The 17,286-nt window shown below is 49.2% G+C and overlaps 1 protein-coding gene across 1 annotated transcript; it reads right to left on the bottom strand.

Moving 5' to 3' along the window:
* Positions 1 to 4,221: 4,221 nt before the first annotated feature.
* Positions 4,222 to 11,830, bottom strand: Krt78 (keratin 78). The gene is made up of 10 exons (XM_059247966.1): positions 11,465 to 11,830; positions 10,840 to 11,054; positions 9,670 to 9,730; positions 9,186 to 9,281; positions 8,318 to 8,482; positions 7,841 to 7,966; positions 5,908 to 6,128; positions 5,663 to 5,697; positions 5,538 to 5,582; positions 4,222 to 4,463 (listed from the first exon to the last, which is right to left on the bottom strand). Exons 1-10 carry the CDS (start codon positions 11,828 to 11,830, stop codon positions 4,222 to 4,224), a joined length of 1,572 nt encoding a protein of 523 aa, XP_059103949.1.
* Between the last annotated feature and the right edge of the window lie 5,456 nt (positions 11,831 to 17,286).

Genomic DNA, 17,286 nt, shown 5'->3' with positions numbered 1-17,286 from the left:
GAAGTGAGTGTGTGAGTGAGAGTGCGTGGGTATGTGCTGAGTGAGGGATGTGGCTGAATGGACAGAGAGAAAAATGAAAATCTGTGGAGAGAACTGCTGTGAGATGAGCTGTGCAGAGGGCAAGAGTGAGTGTGGGGGGGTGTGCTGGGGAAGGGATATGCAGGAACTGTGTAAAGAGCAGCGAGTAATGAGTGTGTGTGTGTGTGTGTGTGTGTGTGTGTGTGTGTGTGCTGAGTGAAGAGTGTAGCAGAATGAGCAGAGAAAAGAGTGAGTGTGTGGGGGGGGGTGTGCTGGGGAAGGGATATGCAGGAACTGTGTAAAGAGCAGTGAGTAATGAGTGTGTGTGTGTGTGTCTGTGTGTCTGTGTGTGCTGAGTGAGGAGTGTAGCAGAATGAGCAGAGAAAAGAGTGAGTGTGGGGGGTGTGCTGGGGAAGGGATATGCAGGAACTGTGTAAAGAGCAGTGAGTAATGAGTGTGTGTGTGTGTCTGTGTGTGCTGAGTGAGGAGTGTAGCAGAATGAGCAGAGAAAAGAGTGAGTGGGGTGTGTGTGCTGGGGAAGGGATATGCAGGAACTGTGTAAAGAGCAGTGAGTAATGAGTGTGTGTGTGTGTGTGTGTCTGTGTGTGCTGAGTGAGGAGTGTAGCAGAATGAGCAGAGAAAAGAGTGAGTGTGGGGGGGGTGCTGGGGAAGGGATATGTAGGAACTGTGTAAAGAGCAGTGAGTAATGAGTGTGTGTGTGTGTCTGTGTGTGCTGAGTGAGGAGTGTAGCAGAACGAGCAGAGAAAAGAGTGAGTGTGTGGGGGTGTGTGCTGGGGAAGGGATATGTAGGAACTGTGTAAAGAGCAGTGAGTAATGAGTGTGTGTGTGTGTGTCTGTGTCTGTGTGTGCTGAGTGAGGAGTGTAGCAGAATGAGCAGAGAAAAGAGTGAGAGATAAAAGAAGAAGCATGAGAGTAGGATGGGAGAGTGAATGAATAGGAGAATGAGTGTGTAAACAGTGAACAAATGTAATAATATGTGAGGGAATATAACAGTAGAGAGAAGAAATGTGTATAGAAGAGAGATGTGGAGCTATATAAAAAAGATGTAACTGTGCCGAAGAGTTATATGGCTATACAGGGAGTTTATGAAGAATGTAACAGTGTGGAATATAACTTGGCTGTACAGAGAATACAACAATGTGAAATGTATCTTGTAGAGACAGATTTTCAGAAAAAGATTTTTTTAAGATGTAGTAAAAGAGAAAGTTACCATCAGAAAGCATGTGTGTTTCCTTATTTTTCCCCTCAGATAGATATGAATATTTTTCTAATCCCTCGCTATTCTGAGGTATTCTATTCACAACCCTGGAGCAGTTCTGGAAAGCTGGCCTTACCATGGACTGCAATAAAGACTATTCTGTATATGACATTTAAAATGTTTAGGTTTTCAGCAGTGAACCGTGACCAGTCATAACAGCGACCTGTGATGTCTCTAATAGAAGATGGGGCCCCACAATAATGATTCTGTAAGGATTGTGGGGATGCCATTAAGGGGACAAGCACCACCCAAAGATCGGTATCAGAGTACAAATTGCTCAGGACAACTCTAAAGTTGCTTGCTGAGAGGGTCCTGCCTCACAGGATGCTTTAGCCAGGATTTCAGATAAGCTCTGCACTTTCCCATTACACAGAGACTGGACAATGAATGTTGCCGCTGGTTTTCTATGGACTTGGCCAATATTTCAGTTTTTTCAGGGTATCATTACCCCCAGACAGCAGGAAGTAATTTGGGGGACATGATGCCCACATTCCTGAGAGGTGAAGAGCATGGTATTTGGTCATTTGATGGGTTATGGATGATTGTCATCATTTATGGGGTTTATTAATTGTTACTGGTATTGGCAAGGGAGAAAATCATATAAATGATATTATATTAAGGAATCTCTTTGAAAAAAAGAGAGGGGGATATAGGAATGATAAGATAGAAGGGTATATTATTGAATCTACTTTAAATAATAGATTATTGAATCTGCTATAAACTAACAATTATTGATCTCAAATATTTTGTATTTGTAAGGACTTTTGTATATGGACACAAATTTAAGGTAATTTTTGTTGTAACACACTGTATATTGTAGCATGAATCTTAAAAGGTCTTATTAGTAAAAACAAACCTGGAGCCAGTTATTGGGATGAATGCTGGAAGATCAGAGAGACAGAACACCTCGCCAATTCCTCAGCTGATCCTGTTTCCTCAGACTGGAAGCCTTTGAGTCCTCATCCAAATGGATCTCATCTGAACTGTGCTGCTCAAAGCCTAAAAGCTTAACCAGCCAAATGCTTCTAGTTCTGCCATCACTCCCTGGGATTAAAGGCGTGAGTCACCATGCCTGGCTGTTTCCAATGTGGCCTTGAACTCACAGAGATCCAGAGGGTTTCTGCCTCTGGAATGCTAGGATTAAAGGCATGTGCTACCACTGCCTAACCTCTATGTTTAATATTGTAGCTGTTCTGTTCTGTGACCCCAAATAAGTTTATTAGCGTGCACAATATTTTGGGGAACACAATACCACCACAGTATATATGTTTCTGTTCTTGTTTGAGGGATTTTTGTATACTGATAAAAATTTAAGGTTTTTTTTTTTGTTACAACATATTAATGTGTATGTTTCTATTTTTGTTTGAGGTATTGTGCCTATGCAGTTCATTTGGAAATGCAAGGTGAAGTTCTAGATTTTGAAAGTTATTATTATAAACTATATAGGATAATCAGGAAGCATAGGTTAGTGATTAGTCACTTATATCAAAATTGTAGAAGTTAGGTATGCTTTCCAGATCATATAGAGATATATTTTAGATACATAGATGGTCTTCAAACCTTTCAAAGACCTACAGAATATTGCATTTTAAATGTTTGATTAACTTAAGGCTTTTCATGACAATGAGACATATCTGCTCCTGGCAGCACTAATTTATTTCAGAGTTTGCTTTCAATGTGGCAAGGCTAGCCATTTGGGCAAGAAGCTGCTCTTGCCTGGACTGCTTGACAGTATATTATAAACTGGACCTGCAGGACCCGTAGGAAAATGACCACTGAACTTTGCCAAAACAAAGTGGGATGGTACTTCAGGGGTCCTACTTCACAAAAGAAATTGCTAGATATTCTGCAGGACACAGAGAGAGGAAAGTGACTGACAAACTTTGCTAATATAGATGGGACGGTCTTTCAAATTTCCTGCTTCGTTGAAAATTCTACCAGATCATACGGGCCTGTAGGCTGAAGGTAGATGCCCCAATGTTGCAGAGGAACTTTGGGTGTCTGTCCAGGCAGTCAGATGTCTCTGTCATTTCCAGAGTTTTGTCTGCAATTCACTTTTTGTTTACTTAAATAATATTAAGTCCAACTCCATCAAAGGCCCCAGAAGAAGACTAAATAGTTATGGTTACAGTTTTCCTTAGTTATGATAGAAAGTAACGTATGTGTAAAACTTTGGATTCACTAAGATAGAATAGATTATGGAGTATTTTCTTTAAATCTACCAGACACAAATGAATTGGAATTCAGTACATTGTGAATGTAATCTTTACTTGATAATTGTTCTTATTGTATGCAGTCTTGCCATGTTAAAGTTAAAAGCTTTCATTTTTTTAAAATAAAGGAGGGAAATGTTGGAGAATATTATTTTAAAGTGTATGGCATTTTTTCCTACTGCTTTTGTTAACAATTCAAAGATGTGTTTGATTAAATAAAATTAACCTGCAAGCAGGAGGCTGAGTCAGCAAGTAGCTGACAGGAAGCAGTAAGGAGGAACCATGTGTAGCAAGGGTTTTTTTAAGTGGGGACTGAGAGAAAGATGCTGGGTTTTTTGGAAAACACAAAGGGAGAAGGTTAGCTACTAGCTATTCTGCCTCTCTGAGTGAGCAGAATTTTATATAAATTCCCTTAATAGCTTTAAAAGAGTCAGTGCCTGGGGGAACAAAATCCCCTCAGACTGCAGCCCTTGCCTTGAAGCCCTTGCTTAAGGGGCAGCCACTGTAGACAATCAAAAACAGATAACAACAGAAATGCAGATGAGTATGCAGAGCAAGGCCTGCCAGCTGAGCACTTGGAACAGCAAGCAGGCAAACTTTATTGGCTTTCTCCAGCGCCCAGTAGGCTGCCTTCGGCTGTGGACACTGGACATGGAGGATGGGGTGGGGACAAGGCTGCTGGGCTCAGAAGGGATATGACTGCCTGGTCACTCAGTAAATGACAGATGTCTTCCGACTTGATTCCACTGTCTGCTTCAGGATGGTGCGGCAGCAGGAGCCAGAACCAGAACTGAAGCCAGAGCCAGACACAGAGCAGGAACCCATGCTGGGACTGCACCCAGATCCCTGGGGGATATCAAAGCCACCAGTTACGATGCTAGAGCAGCCTCCAGACCCAAAGCCACCTTTCCAGCCTCTGAGTCCACAAGTGCCCACTTGACCGTCACCAGCTCCTCTGGGCATGACCATTTGGCCTCTACACTCTCCTCCAGGCATGACCATTTGGCCTCTACAATCTCCAGGCATGACCATTTGGCCTCTACAATCTCCTCCGGGCATGCCCATTTGGCCTCTACAATCTCCTCTGGGCATGCCCATTTGGCCTCTATAATCTCCTCCAGGCATGCCCATTTGGCCTCCACAATCTCCTCCGGGCATGCCCATTTGGCCTCTACAATCTCCTCCGGGCATGCCCATTTGGCCTCTACAATCTCCTCCAGGCATGCCCATTTGGCCTCCACAATCTCCTCCAGGCATGCCCATTTGGCCTCTACAATCTCCTCTGGGCATGACCACTTGGCCTCCATCAACTCTTCCAGGTATGACCACTTGGCCTCTATCAACTCTTCCAGGTATGACCATTTGGCCTCCACAATCTCCTTCAGGCATGACCACTTGGCCTCCATCAACTCTTCCAGGTACAACCACTTGGCCTCCATCAACTCTTCCAGGTATGACCACTTGGCCTCCATCAACTCTTCCAGGTACAACCACTTGGCCTCCATCAACTCTTCCAGGTACAACCACTTGGCCTCCATCAACTCTTCCAGGTACAACCACTTGGCCTCCATCAACTCTTCCAGGTACAACCACTTGGCCTCCATCAATTCTTCCAGGTACGACCACTTGGCCTCCATCAACTCTTCCAGGTATGACCACTTGGCCTCCATCAACTCTTCCAGGTACAACCACTTGGCCTCCATCAACTCTTCCAGGTACAACCACTTGGCCTCCATCAACTCTTCCAGGTACGACCACTTGGCCTCCATCAACTCTTCCAGGTACGACCACTTGGCCTCCATCAACTCTTCCAGGTATGACCACTTGGCCTCCATCAACTCTTCCAGGTATGACCACTTGACCTCCATCAACTCTTCCAGGTATGACCATTTGGCCTCCACAAATTCTTCCAGGCATGACCATTTGGCCTCCACAAATTCTTCCAGGCATTACTACTTGGCCTCCACAAATTCTTCCAGGCACAACCATTTGGCCTCCTCCAGTTCTTCCAGGTATGACCACTTGGCCTCCACCAACTCCTCCTGGCACAACAACACTGCCTTCTGCTGTGGCTGCCAAGAAATGCACCAAGGTCACAGCAGGGTCCTCAGCACCACAGGTAACCCTAGTCTCAAAGTCCCCTCATACTCACAGATAGTGACCTGGCTGATGTACTCCTTAGACATCCTGGGGGAGGAAGGACATGAGGAAAAACACTAAGAAAGGCTGTACTGAATACAATCCCTAATTTAAAATCCCTCCCAGCAGAGTGGGTGGCCCTTTGTGACTTACAAGGTAAGGAAATCTCTCAGAATCCCCTCAAGAAAGAGAGACCTGCAGCAGCCTTCCATTCCCCCAGCCCAGGCTCACACCCCCTGGTACCTCCAGATCTCCCACCTGCACTCTTCGCTCTCCAGCAGCCTTCGATATGTGGCAATCTCCACATCCAGGGACAACTTTGTGCCCAGCAGTTCCTGGTACTCGCGCAACATTTGGGCCATGTCCTGTTTGGCTGTTCTCAGAGCATCCTCTAGCTCATCCAGCTTGGCCTGAGCATCCTTCAGAGCCATCTCCCCGTGCTGCTCAGCATCAGCAATGGCCGATTGCAGACTGCCGTTCTGGAGGGGAGCAGATGAGGGAGAAAATAGCTGTGGGCCTGACAGGGCCCCTCAAAACAACCACCACGGATATAATTTGAAGACCCAGATAGACCCTCATCTCATGAGCTCAAAATTATGCATGACCACCCCATGTCCCTCTCATCCTAAGGGAAAACATTGCCTAACAGCTTCTTTTCCTGTGGCAGAGGGTTCAGTAGGGTCCCCCAACATCTTCACATTTACCCAGAACCTCAGAACATGATCTTTTTGGAAGCAGGGTCTTGATTGGCATATTCAGTTAAGCATCTCATGACAGCACATGGTACTTAGTATGAGTCTTAAATCCAGTCACTGGACACTGAGAAGCTAAGTGTGAGGAGAGAAGCAGAGACGGGTGTGGGTGACTCAGCATTACCTCAGATTCAGAAAGGAAGAAATCCTCCAGAGGCTGTCACTGCTCTGTCCCCACACAAATACCCCAGAACAGGAACAAGATCTCCTCTCTCAGAAAGGTGATAGGTGGATAAGTAGGGACCCAGCACTCTGAGGCAGTATGAAAAGCTCAGTCTCTTGGGCCTGTCCCAAAAAAGGAACCGGCTTTCCCAGCAAAGCACACGTATGGCTTCTCAGGGCCAGTCCTAGTGTGTTTATTTGAAAAGTATGTGTACAGATACACATGCAAGCAAAACACCAAATCACATAAAATAAGAATAAATCGATGAATAAAATAAGAAACAGGGAGTGGAGAGATGACTCAGTGGTTAAGAGCTCTGACTGTTCTTCCAGAGGACCCAGGTTCAATTCCCAGCACCTACATGGCAGCTCACAACCATCTATAACTACAGTTCCAGGGAATTTGATACCCTCTTCTGAGCTCCATGGGTACCAGACACACACATGATACACAGACATTATTGCAGGCAAAATACCCATACAAATAAAATTAATTTTAAATAAAAAGCAGGTTTGAGGGGGCTGTAGAGATGCTTCAGGTTAGGAGCATCTGCTCTGCACTCATGAGGCTGGGAGTTCAAATATCCCCACCCACATAACCAGTGGGCATCTGGCACGTGCCTCCACATACATACCCACCTGACATATGTACTCTGTGTTCATCACCCACTACAGGTCTCAAATCCAGGCTTCGACTTTGAGGAACATGAGCACAAACTTGATAGCTAGTAAGTCATCACCCTTCACATCTGGGAGAACAGGGAACCTCACCTCCTCAACCTTCTTCTGTGAGCGCTCCTGAAAAGGCTCCACCCATAGGCCCATCTCCCTTTCACAGGCTCTCCTCTCTCTCACACACATACTTTTCCCAAAGGGAAACCAGAAAAGTCAGTGTTTGACCTTAAGTTCCTGTTTGCTTGTGGGGGAAGAATCAAAAGAAGGGATGAACCGAGAGTTAAACTCACCCTCTCTCCAAGGAGGCAGAAGCAAGATGTCTACCTGAATGGAGACTGTGAGTAACAGTCCCCTAGGACTGTACAGTACAAGGGCTCTGCCCCAGAAAAGCCCAACGTGCAGGCTGGAGTTCACAGGGAACCAGCAAAGTCAGTTCAGAGGTGACTTGAAGATCTGTCTCCAACCTCCCCACCACAGAATGACCCAGAGCCCCAGCCAGTTATCTGGATGCCCTGACGCATCCTTGTGTAAGCCCGTCTGGGAAGGAAATGATGGAGGCACCAAGCCCCAGGGGGTTGCAGCAGTAGACACAGGGAGCCTACCTGAGTCCTGAGGCTCGCAATCTGACTCTGCAGCCTCTGAATGGCCTGCCGAAGCTGGGAAATCTGCTCCCGGGCCTCCTTCATGCTGTCCCCTTGAAGCTGGGCTGATGCCTGAAGTTCCTGGTACTGAGGGCACAAAGGTAACACCATTGGTTGAGACGATGGCCATCTCTGACCCTGGAATCAGGGATCTGCCTTCTTCCCACCCTGGGAGATGCCTCCTGATGTCTGCATTTTTCCCAGTGCAGGCCAGCTACACTGCGGAGCTCATAGTAGACGTGTCTGCAGAGGTCCAAGCTTTTCTCCTGGCTTATTGCCATTGTCCCCCTCCTGAAATGTGGACACAGCCCTACCCTGTGAGGCCTGAACCTCAAGGATGTCATCAGAGCTGCCCCAATAGGACCAGAGTTGGTGACCTCCCTGGGGTGTGAATGTGACCACCCAGCCATCCTCAGCTTGCTCTTTGGGCCACAGCACCTTGGTCTGGAACACAGCCTCTGCCTCGGCCTTGCTGGTCCGAGTGATCTCCTCGTACCGGGCGCGGACCTCAGCGATGATGTCACTGAAGTCCAAGCAACGGTTGTTATCCATGGACAGCACCACAGACATGTCATCTGCCTGAGTCTGCAGCTGTCCCAGTTCCTACAGGAGAAACCAACTCAGTGTCTACCACCCTGTCCCCTGTCCCCCTGAGGGGAGAAGGATGTCTGAATTCTGCCCACTTGCCTATCACCCAGTAGTGGTGGTCCAGATTTGCAGAGTAAGGACCACTGAGGTGGTCTCCAGTGACTTTTGCAGTGTGGACAGTAAAGGAAAAAGATCCACGAGGCCCAAAATCACCTATCTCTGTCATCCTTCTCACTCCATAGCACACCTCCCTCCACACAATTCCCCTGCCCCGGCCATACTGATCATCTCACAATTTCTCTGGCTAAGGACACAACCTCTGCCCAGAGTCCCAGAGTCACCTGCCTGAAGAGTTCCTTCCCTCTTTCACATTTTCAGCCTGATTTTACCTTTTATATCAGGCCACTTACCCACATTTCCAACCTTCCTTCCCTGCTCTCCGTAGCACCTATCACCGCCTAACAGAGTATGGAATTCACATGTGTTGAGACTGGTGCTCTGTCTGCCTCCTCGTGGAAGCAGCTTTGAAGGTTTTGCCTGGTTATCCCTTGATGAATTCTCACACCAATGATTAGTAGCTGACTGTAAATGACAAATGACCACAAACCAAAGCTGTCCTCCTAATAGGCTCCCCTCCTAGTGGCTCCCCTCATGGCCACTGGGAGCCTGTCCATCCTGTCCCTTCTGTCATCTCTCCCTGTTCTTCACAGGTCCTTACTTCTTCATACAGACGTGTCAAGAAGCAGACGTATTCTCTCAGAGACTCCAGCCTGCCTTCCAAATCCATCTTGCTCTGGAAAACCTCATCCACATCCTGAGGACAGGGAGACAGAAAGCATGCATCTCCCACTTCCTCTCAGGACTCCCAGGCCACTGTGTCTCGAGGCCCCTTCTTCTCCCCTCCCCATCCTGCCCTGCACTATCTGCACACTGTTCCACATCAACCCCAACCCACTGTGCTGCTTGTGCTTCCTCCCCGGCCTCCCAACCTCTTGCCGCTCACAGCGAAGCCCAGAGCCTGTCAAACAGCACCTCATTTACTAAGTGCCTGTGTCTAGGTAAATATCCCATTCTGGCAGGGCAGCTGCATGCAGAGTGACAACGTGTCCTCAGTCAGTATCTCCACCCTTTGACCTCCCAGCCTGAGACCAGTTTAGGGCATGATGGGGGCTTTCTGAGTGGAGCATTTGAGCCCCGCCCACCTTCTTAAGGACCGCAAAGTCATTCTGCACTGAGGCATGCTTGTGAGCTTCCTGGTCATACCTGCAAATGGAAAATGACACTCAGGTGGTACCAGGTCAGAGCCTACAGCCCACCCCTGCACTCTGCACCCCCATATCCTCCCTGCTTACAGCCCACCCCTGCACTCTGCTCCCCCATATCCTCCCTGCTTACAGCTCACCCCTGCACTCTGCACCCCCATCCTTCCCTGCTTACACCCCAAGCCTGCACTCTGCACTCCCATACCCTCCCTGCTTACAGCCCACCTCTATACCCCCATACCCTCCCTGAGTGTTCTTGTCTCTTCAGAGGCCCCCAAGTCAGGAGCCACCATTGACCCTTTTCCCATTTCTTTTCAGGGGGTTGTCATACCCTATCTATACCCCCAAGTCAGCCTGTATCCCACAGAACAGTAGGCCACACGTCTTGATGGTTTCCCAAGCACTCAGATGCCTCTGAGCAGGCAACATGGGTTTCCTGGGGGGAAGAGGACTCTCCACAGCAGACCTGAAACCTTGGATGCCTCCCTCCCCCACCTGCCCTGTTCCTTTCCCTGGAGACCACGAAGGTAAATGAATTTTTCCCAGATGGTGACAGTGGAAACCAAGGCTGGGAGAAGTAAGAGGCCTACCCTCGCCCTCCAGCCCTCACTGCCCCTCAGCCCAGGGCTGTCTGCACCACCAGGCCACCTAGGTAGAGCTAGAACCACAGTCCATCTGTGAATCACACCGTGGGCCTGGGGACAGGTGCACTAAACTGACTACTCTCCACCCAAGACCAGAGGACATCTGAGTCACGTTAGCCCCACAGCCTGCTAAACAGGAATTTCTCGAGAAAGCGACCAAGGTTGTTGTTTAGATCAGCCCTTCCCAGTCCTGACCAGGGACATGGACCCTTGTGACTAGACCTCAGCCCTCTGGAAAGAGACCTCAACATTTCTCCCAGGTCTCTCCAGGCCTGGGGGGGAGGGGTGGGGGGGGTCTCCTCTGCATATTGCAGGTGACCCCTGTGAATCAGGAGAGGGGCAGTCAAGGGGCAGAATGGAGGTCAGTCATGCAGCACTGGGGGCTGGACATGCAGGAGACCCCCGGGCTGGCCGAGCCCTTCACACACCACCCCCTAGACACCACACGGAGACTCCCGTTCCTTACTTGGACTTGTATTCATCCTCCTGATCCTGATAGGTCTTCAGCTCAGAGTCCAGGGCCCCTCGCTCTCTCTGCAGCTCCTCCAGCTGCCGCCTGAGCCGGGCCAGGCAGGCTTCGAAGATGCACTCCAGGCCCTGAGGGCTGTGACTCCCCTGCAGCTGCTGGAGCAGGGCCCACTTGGTCTCCAAGACCTTATTCTGCTGCTCCAGGAAGCGTACCTAGAACCGGACACAGGGTCCTGAGACTTCTGGGACTCCCTTGGCACAGCCTCTGGAGAGGGAAGCCTCAAAGACCCTCTTGTGGGCCCCTTACTCTCGCCTCCCATCCCTGCCTGTGCAGAGGAGCCTCAAGCCCTCCCACAAGAAGCTGAGCACATCCACGATTGGATGGGACGATGGAGAGGAGGCTTCTCATCACTACCCAGCTGGTCTCTGTCCCTGAGCCCCAGCCATGGAATAGCAGGGCATCAGCAAACCAGAGAGCTACTAGTTAGACCCTGGGAGGACTTCCTTGCCACTGAAGTAATGAGAAAGTGGCAGAAAGAGATCAGATCTCCTCCTTCTAGTCCATCTTGTCTAGAGCAGGGGTCTGCGGGAGGCCCGGAAGCAGGGGCTGCTTTTACCCTCACCTTGTCAATGAAGGAGGCAAACTGGTTGTTGAGGGTTCTGATCTCTCGAGTCTCCTGCGTCTTCACCACCTGGAACTGGGGGTCAACCTCGATCTTGAGTGGGGTCAGAAGGCTCTGGTCCACAGTCACCGCTCGGACGCCCCCCGGAGGGCACTGGGAAAGACCAGGCCCTCCACTCCCCTGCCCAAACCGGACCCCTTGCCTGGCCCCTGCCCCCCAGGCCCTCTCACAAGAGCTTCCTCTCCATCTCCTGGAGGAGCCAAGGCTCCTGCTGCTGAAGCCAGCTCTGCCTCGAGCCCCTGGAAAGGCAGAGCATGCTGAGCGAGCACTGAAGCCCCTCTGGGCCCGGCATGGGGAGAGAGACATGGCAGAGACAGACAGGCCCGCAGCTTCAGACAGACTGGAGATGGTCACGGTGTGTGTGCTTCTGCCCTGGGGCCCTGGCACGAGACTTTTATCCCCTCCCGTCCCTGGGCTGGGCCTTGGAGAGCAAGATGTTCTCGGTCTGACTGTGTCTGCCACTTGCTGCGGCTGATCTGCTCTGACACACTTGGGGAATAGGTGCACGGCACGTGCCGAGCCTGAGGTGGGAGACCAGGCCCTGCCCTAGAAGCCAAAAACAAGGAAGCATCTAGAGCCATGAGCCATGGTTACAGGCAACGGTTGACATCATGGGGGGTATTCAAGGAAGGCTTCCTGGAGAAGGAGAGAGAAGAGAGCATGTGTTCAGAGAAGAGGGAGGCATGGGGAGCAGTGGAGGTACCACACCATGGAGGTGCAGGAAGAGGGAGAACACAGCTCCCAAAGGGAGATCCAAACTCACAGAGGCAGCACAGGCCCTGAGCAACCAGAAGGCTGGCAGAGGTGTTGCAGCAAAGACACTCCACGATGTAGAAATGGCACAGAAAAGCAGGGCACCCAGTCCCTCCTTTGGCCCAACCCAGCAATCATTCGTGAGATGGGAGACAGAACCTGCCACACGCCAAACAGGTATCTTTAGCCAAGATCTGTAGAACAGCAGCCAATCCTATGGACCTACTCCTCCCAACACGCTACTCCGGGCCCCTCCAGCTGGGGCAAGCCCTTCCAGTGGGTAAACGGGGGGCACCCCACTACAAAATAAAGTGAGCATCTAGAAAACTACACCTGGCAGTCTGGGAGCAGGAACAGGGGGCCTGGGATTCTCCCAGCAGGCAGAGGAGCACCCAATATTTGCCTAATATTGGGGTCCAATCTCCAGCCTGAGACAGGATCCCAGGAGGAAAGCGTGCTATAGATGATCCAGCTGCTCCCTGGGACTGCTGAGCCTCTCGTTTGGATTCCTAGGGTCTTCCCTAGTGGAACAACAGGGGCTCTCTTCCACTCCTCTCCTAGCACCTGAGGGTGGGATACTTGGGGTCTTTGCAACTCCAAACAAGAACAAACAGAAACTCAGCATACCAAACAGTGGAGAGATGCTATGAGGAAGTCATTCTTGACAATTAGCACAACCGCACAGGCACCCCACCCAGGCCAGACGACTGTGCACAAGCATGTTTCCACTCCCTCTGGGGGCTCACAAGCCCCTTCCTCCTTCTCCAAACCATTGGCAGCACCTCAAGAGACATGAAGAGGAAGCCTTCAAGGCGGCAGGAGTAGTAAAGAAGTTCAAGGCACGAACTGGGAAGCCAGAGAAGAGGAGAAGAAGACCCCAGAGAGACCTGATGGTACAGTGGGAAGGAGGCATCCAAGCTGCTGGAGTCTACTTGGCTCCTCTGAGAACTCAGCTCCAAGATATGGCCACCCCTGTCAGAGACACTTTGTAAGAGAGAGCTTTGCCCACATGTACAAGAGTGAAATAAGATCTGTATCTATCACCCTCCTTAAAAATCAACTCCAAAGACCTCAATGTTCAACTTGAAATGCCAAAACAGCTGGAAGCAATACCAAGCACAAGATATAGGTATAGAAAAGGACTTTCTAAATAAGGCTCCATCCATTCAGGAACTCAGGCCAACAATTGACAAATATGGTCTCATAAATCTGAAAAGCTTCTGTACAGCAAAGGAAAGAATCAACAGAGGACCCTCACAGAGTACAGACAATCTTTGCCGGCCATGCACCAAATAGAAGGTTAATACCAGAATATATAAAATAAAGAACTCAAATACAGAGCCAAGAAAACAAATGACCCCATTGAAAAAAAAAATGGGCTATGGTCCTGAACAGAGAGTTCTCAAAAGAAGAGACAAATGGTTAATAAATTTCTCAAGGTACTCAACACCCTCAGCAATTAGGGAAATGCAAATTAAAACTGCTTGGAGGGGCTGGTTAGATAGCTCCACAGACAGAGGCGCTTGCTGCCGAGCCCTGTGACTTGAGTTCAATGACTGGGACCCACAGGGTAGCAAGGGAGAATCAGTCCTCACAAGTCGTCCTCTACCTCAACACATGCATGCTGTGCACACCACACACACACACACACACACACACACACACACACACACACACACACACGATAAATGAGATGTGAAGAAAATGCTTTGAGATGTGATATCAACCCAATCAGAATGGCTAAGGCCAAGACAACAAACACTGGTGTGGACTTGGTGCATAGACACACTGGAGTACTACTCAGCTGCGAAGAAAACTGAAATCATGAACTCCAAGTGAACAGAGGGAACTAGGACACTTTCTACTGAGGCAGGTAACCCAGACCCCATAAGACAAGCGCCATGTTTTCTCTCTTATTTGTGGATCCTAGCTCTGAATCCTCAGATGTATGTAACCTGCAGAAGCCAGGAAAGGAAAAGGGGCCATCCTGGGGAGGAGCTGGGGGACAGTAGAACACTGGCTCTATGAAGTGGGAAATGGGAAAAATGGGGTGGGGGACTTCATCTGGGAGAGGGAGGAAGTGATGAGGGAGAGGAAAAGAGGGAGAGAAAACACCAAGAGTGATTTGAAAAGTGTAGGGAAACACTATTCTATGTTTACTTAACAATGCATATATAATATATAAGTACATGTGTATACACATATAAATAATCTAAATGAAGTTGTGCCACTTGGGGTGATAAAGACCTTCCCAAGATCCATAGACTATCTAGAAGAATTTAAAAATATGGTGCTGGGCATGGGGAACTCCCTTGAGTTTTGGTCAGGGGCGACCCAGAGGCTCTCAAAACGATGTAGGCAGTTGCCACTGCCCTTTGCTGCCTCCCAGAAGGTAGCAAATGACGTAAGACCTTATTGATGAAGACATCACTCGCTTAGGACACAGGGCTTGGAGGAATCAAGTAGGAACTTCCTGGAAGCCTCCTCCCTGAGCACTGACTCTCTAGTGACAGAAGGGTCTATGCATGCTTCCCAGGGAGAAGAGCAATCAACAGCCCTACCCCTGTAAAGCCTCCAATCACACAGAAGATCCCGCAATGGTGCAATAGGGACCCTTTTATCTTAGGGGTGACCCACGGTGGACTTAAGGTCCACTCAACAGGAGGGAATGTGTGCCTGGTGCCTAGCCAGCTACCCAGGGCTGGAGAAGCCAGAGGACAGAGAGCCTACTATTGCCAGTTCCTCAACCAATATAATTGCTAACTTATCCTTATCACCAAAGGTAGGTGTAGCTCTCATCCCTCATCAAGGTAGCTTCTTCTTGCAAGAGATGAAAACCATTACAGGGTCACACAAGTGGCCAACATGCAAAGAATAAGTGGTTGTGCCCAACCCCGACCCATACATCTGCAACGCAACCCCTAAGGCTCAGAGAAAACCATGAAAGACGGGACAGAAATATTGTAAGAGCCAAAGAACCAGGACATCTGCTGTGATGTCGTATCTTCTGCATATGTTCGGGAAGTATCTTCTCTATATGAATGTGAGCTCTCAGCAATACAGCGTCTGAACAAGACCAGCGTAGTGACAATATCAGTTGACCTGCCAGTGTGGACAGGAAAAATTCTACACAGTCCCACCCCAAAATGAAGAGCTCCAGGTTGGCAATGCCAGATAAGAAAGGGAGATTCACTCTCCTCCAAGAATGAGCTCCCACATAGTTTGTCCAGTCCCAAGTGGTCAGCCCTGAACACACGTACATACGAGCAGAAGTAAAGAGACTCAATAACAATAATAATTAAAGGGGCTGAGCATGGTGGTGCAAGCTTTTAATCCCAGCACTCGGGAGGCAGAGACAGGTGGATCTCCATGAGTTAGAGGGCAGCCTGGTCCACAGAGCGAGATCAGGACAGCCAGGGCTGTGTAGTGAGACCCTATCTCAAAATTAGGATGATGATGATGATGATGACGACGACGACGACGACGACGACGACGACGACGATTTTAAAAGAGATCATAAATTCGGAGGGTGGCACGGGAGCAGTTGGAGAGGGGGTGGGAGAAGCAGAAATGGTATAGACGCTTTCATATGAAGTTTTAAAAGAATTATTAAAATTTTTTAAAGAGAGGAGGGGGAAAGGCTTGGGATCTTCCTACCTGCCACCTCAGTGGACCTTGCTTAAATACATCCCTGGGGTCCCACGGGGACTGAAATCCACCACCCCTTCCCCCTTTGCGTTGAAGGAGGACAGAGGTCACACCGAGCCTGGCATCAAATCCTCCTCACGGAGCTTCCCCATACCTGTAATGTCATAGGACATGAGAGCCACAGGAAGCTTCAAGGTCCTGGCATCTGATGCCTTTGTTTTGCATTAGAGCTCTCTCAGGCTCCGAGGGTGTGAGGAAGGCACAGACCGTGCTTCCTTAGGTAACCAGAGAGATTACACCAGCTGAGCCCAGTCCACTCTGGGCCTCACTCTGGCATCTGAGGGACGTGACCAACAAGGCCACCCACACAGAGTGCCCAGAATGAAGCCAGCACCCCACTCCCTTCACTGTAAGAGTCCTCCAAACTGCCCAGAGGAGCCTCCTCCTGCAAATCAGGCCTTCCGAGACCCTATCACCCTATCCATGGTGTTTTCTGGCCTTCCAGCCAGCTCAGGGTGGAGCATTCACTAGGCATCTAGCAGTATTAGATTGAAGAGATGGACTGTGTGTGTGTGATACTGGGGACACATGACTTTGTGAATGCCTGGTAAGTGCTCTGCCGCTGAGTTACAGCCTGACTGATCCCTCTTTTCACTTTGTTCTGAGATGGAGTCTCATTCAGTTGCCTAAGATAACCTTGAACTCATTCTGCTCCCCAGGCAGGCTTCAAACTTGGCAATCATCTGGCCTCGGTGTCTGGAGTAGCTTGGATTACGGGCCTACACCTCCAGGCCTGGCAAAATAGTGATCCTTGACAACCACATGGGGGATCATCTAGAATCCCCCGGTGGCAAATGTGAAGTCATTTAAAAGACTGTTGAAATCCCAGCAAGATGGCTCAGCAGGCAGAGTCTGGTGGAGAAACAGACGTTTAATAGGTAAGTGGGCAGGTCTTAAGTGCAGGATGCCCCCAGGCCTGACCATTTGAGTTCAGGTCTCAAAACCCACATGAGTAGGAGAGAACCGACTCCCACAATCTGTCCTCCCACCTCCACAAGAGCACTGTGGCACTTGCAGGGGCACACGTACTCACACTCACACATACATACATATACATATACACACATTCACACACTCACACACATGTACATACACACATTCACAGATACATACACATACACACACTCACACATGCATACATATACATATTCATACATTCACACACTCACACATGTACACATACACACATTCACACACACACATACACATACACACACACATTCACACATACATACATTCACACACTCACACATGTACACATACACACATTCACACACACACATACACATACACACACATTC

Source organism: Peromyscus eremicus, chromosome 20 (genome assembly GCF_949786415.1).
Source record: "Peromyscus eremicus chromosome 20, PerEre_H2_v1, whole genome shotgun sequence".
Taxonomy (NCBI): domain Eukaryota; kingdom Metazoa; phylum Chordata; class Mammalia; order Rodentia; family Cricetidae; genus Peromyscus; species Peromyscus eremicus.
This window is presented reverse-complemented; position numbering and strand designations above follow the sequence as displayed.

Excerpts from the sequence above, each read along its gene's own strand:
- Krt78 (XM_059247966.1), bottom strand. The coding sequence starts at position 11,830 with ATGTCTCTCTCCCCATGCCGGGCCCAGAGGGGCTTCAGTGCTCGCTCA. Across the intron at positions 8,483-9,185 it reads TGACACGTCTGTATGAAGAA|GAACTGGGACAGCTGCAGAC; the intron begins GTAAGGACCTGT and ends TTTCTCCTGTAG. Across the intron at positions 6,129-7,840 it reads TTGCGAGCCTCAGGACTCAG|AACGGCAGTCTGCAATCGGC; the intron begins GTAGGCTCCCTG and ends GCTCCCCTCCAG.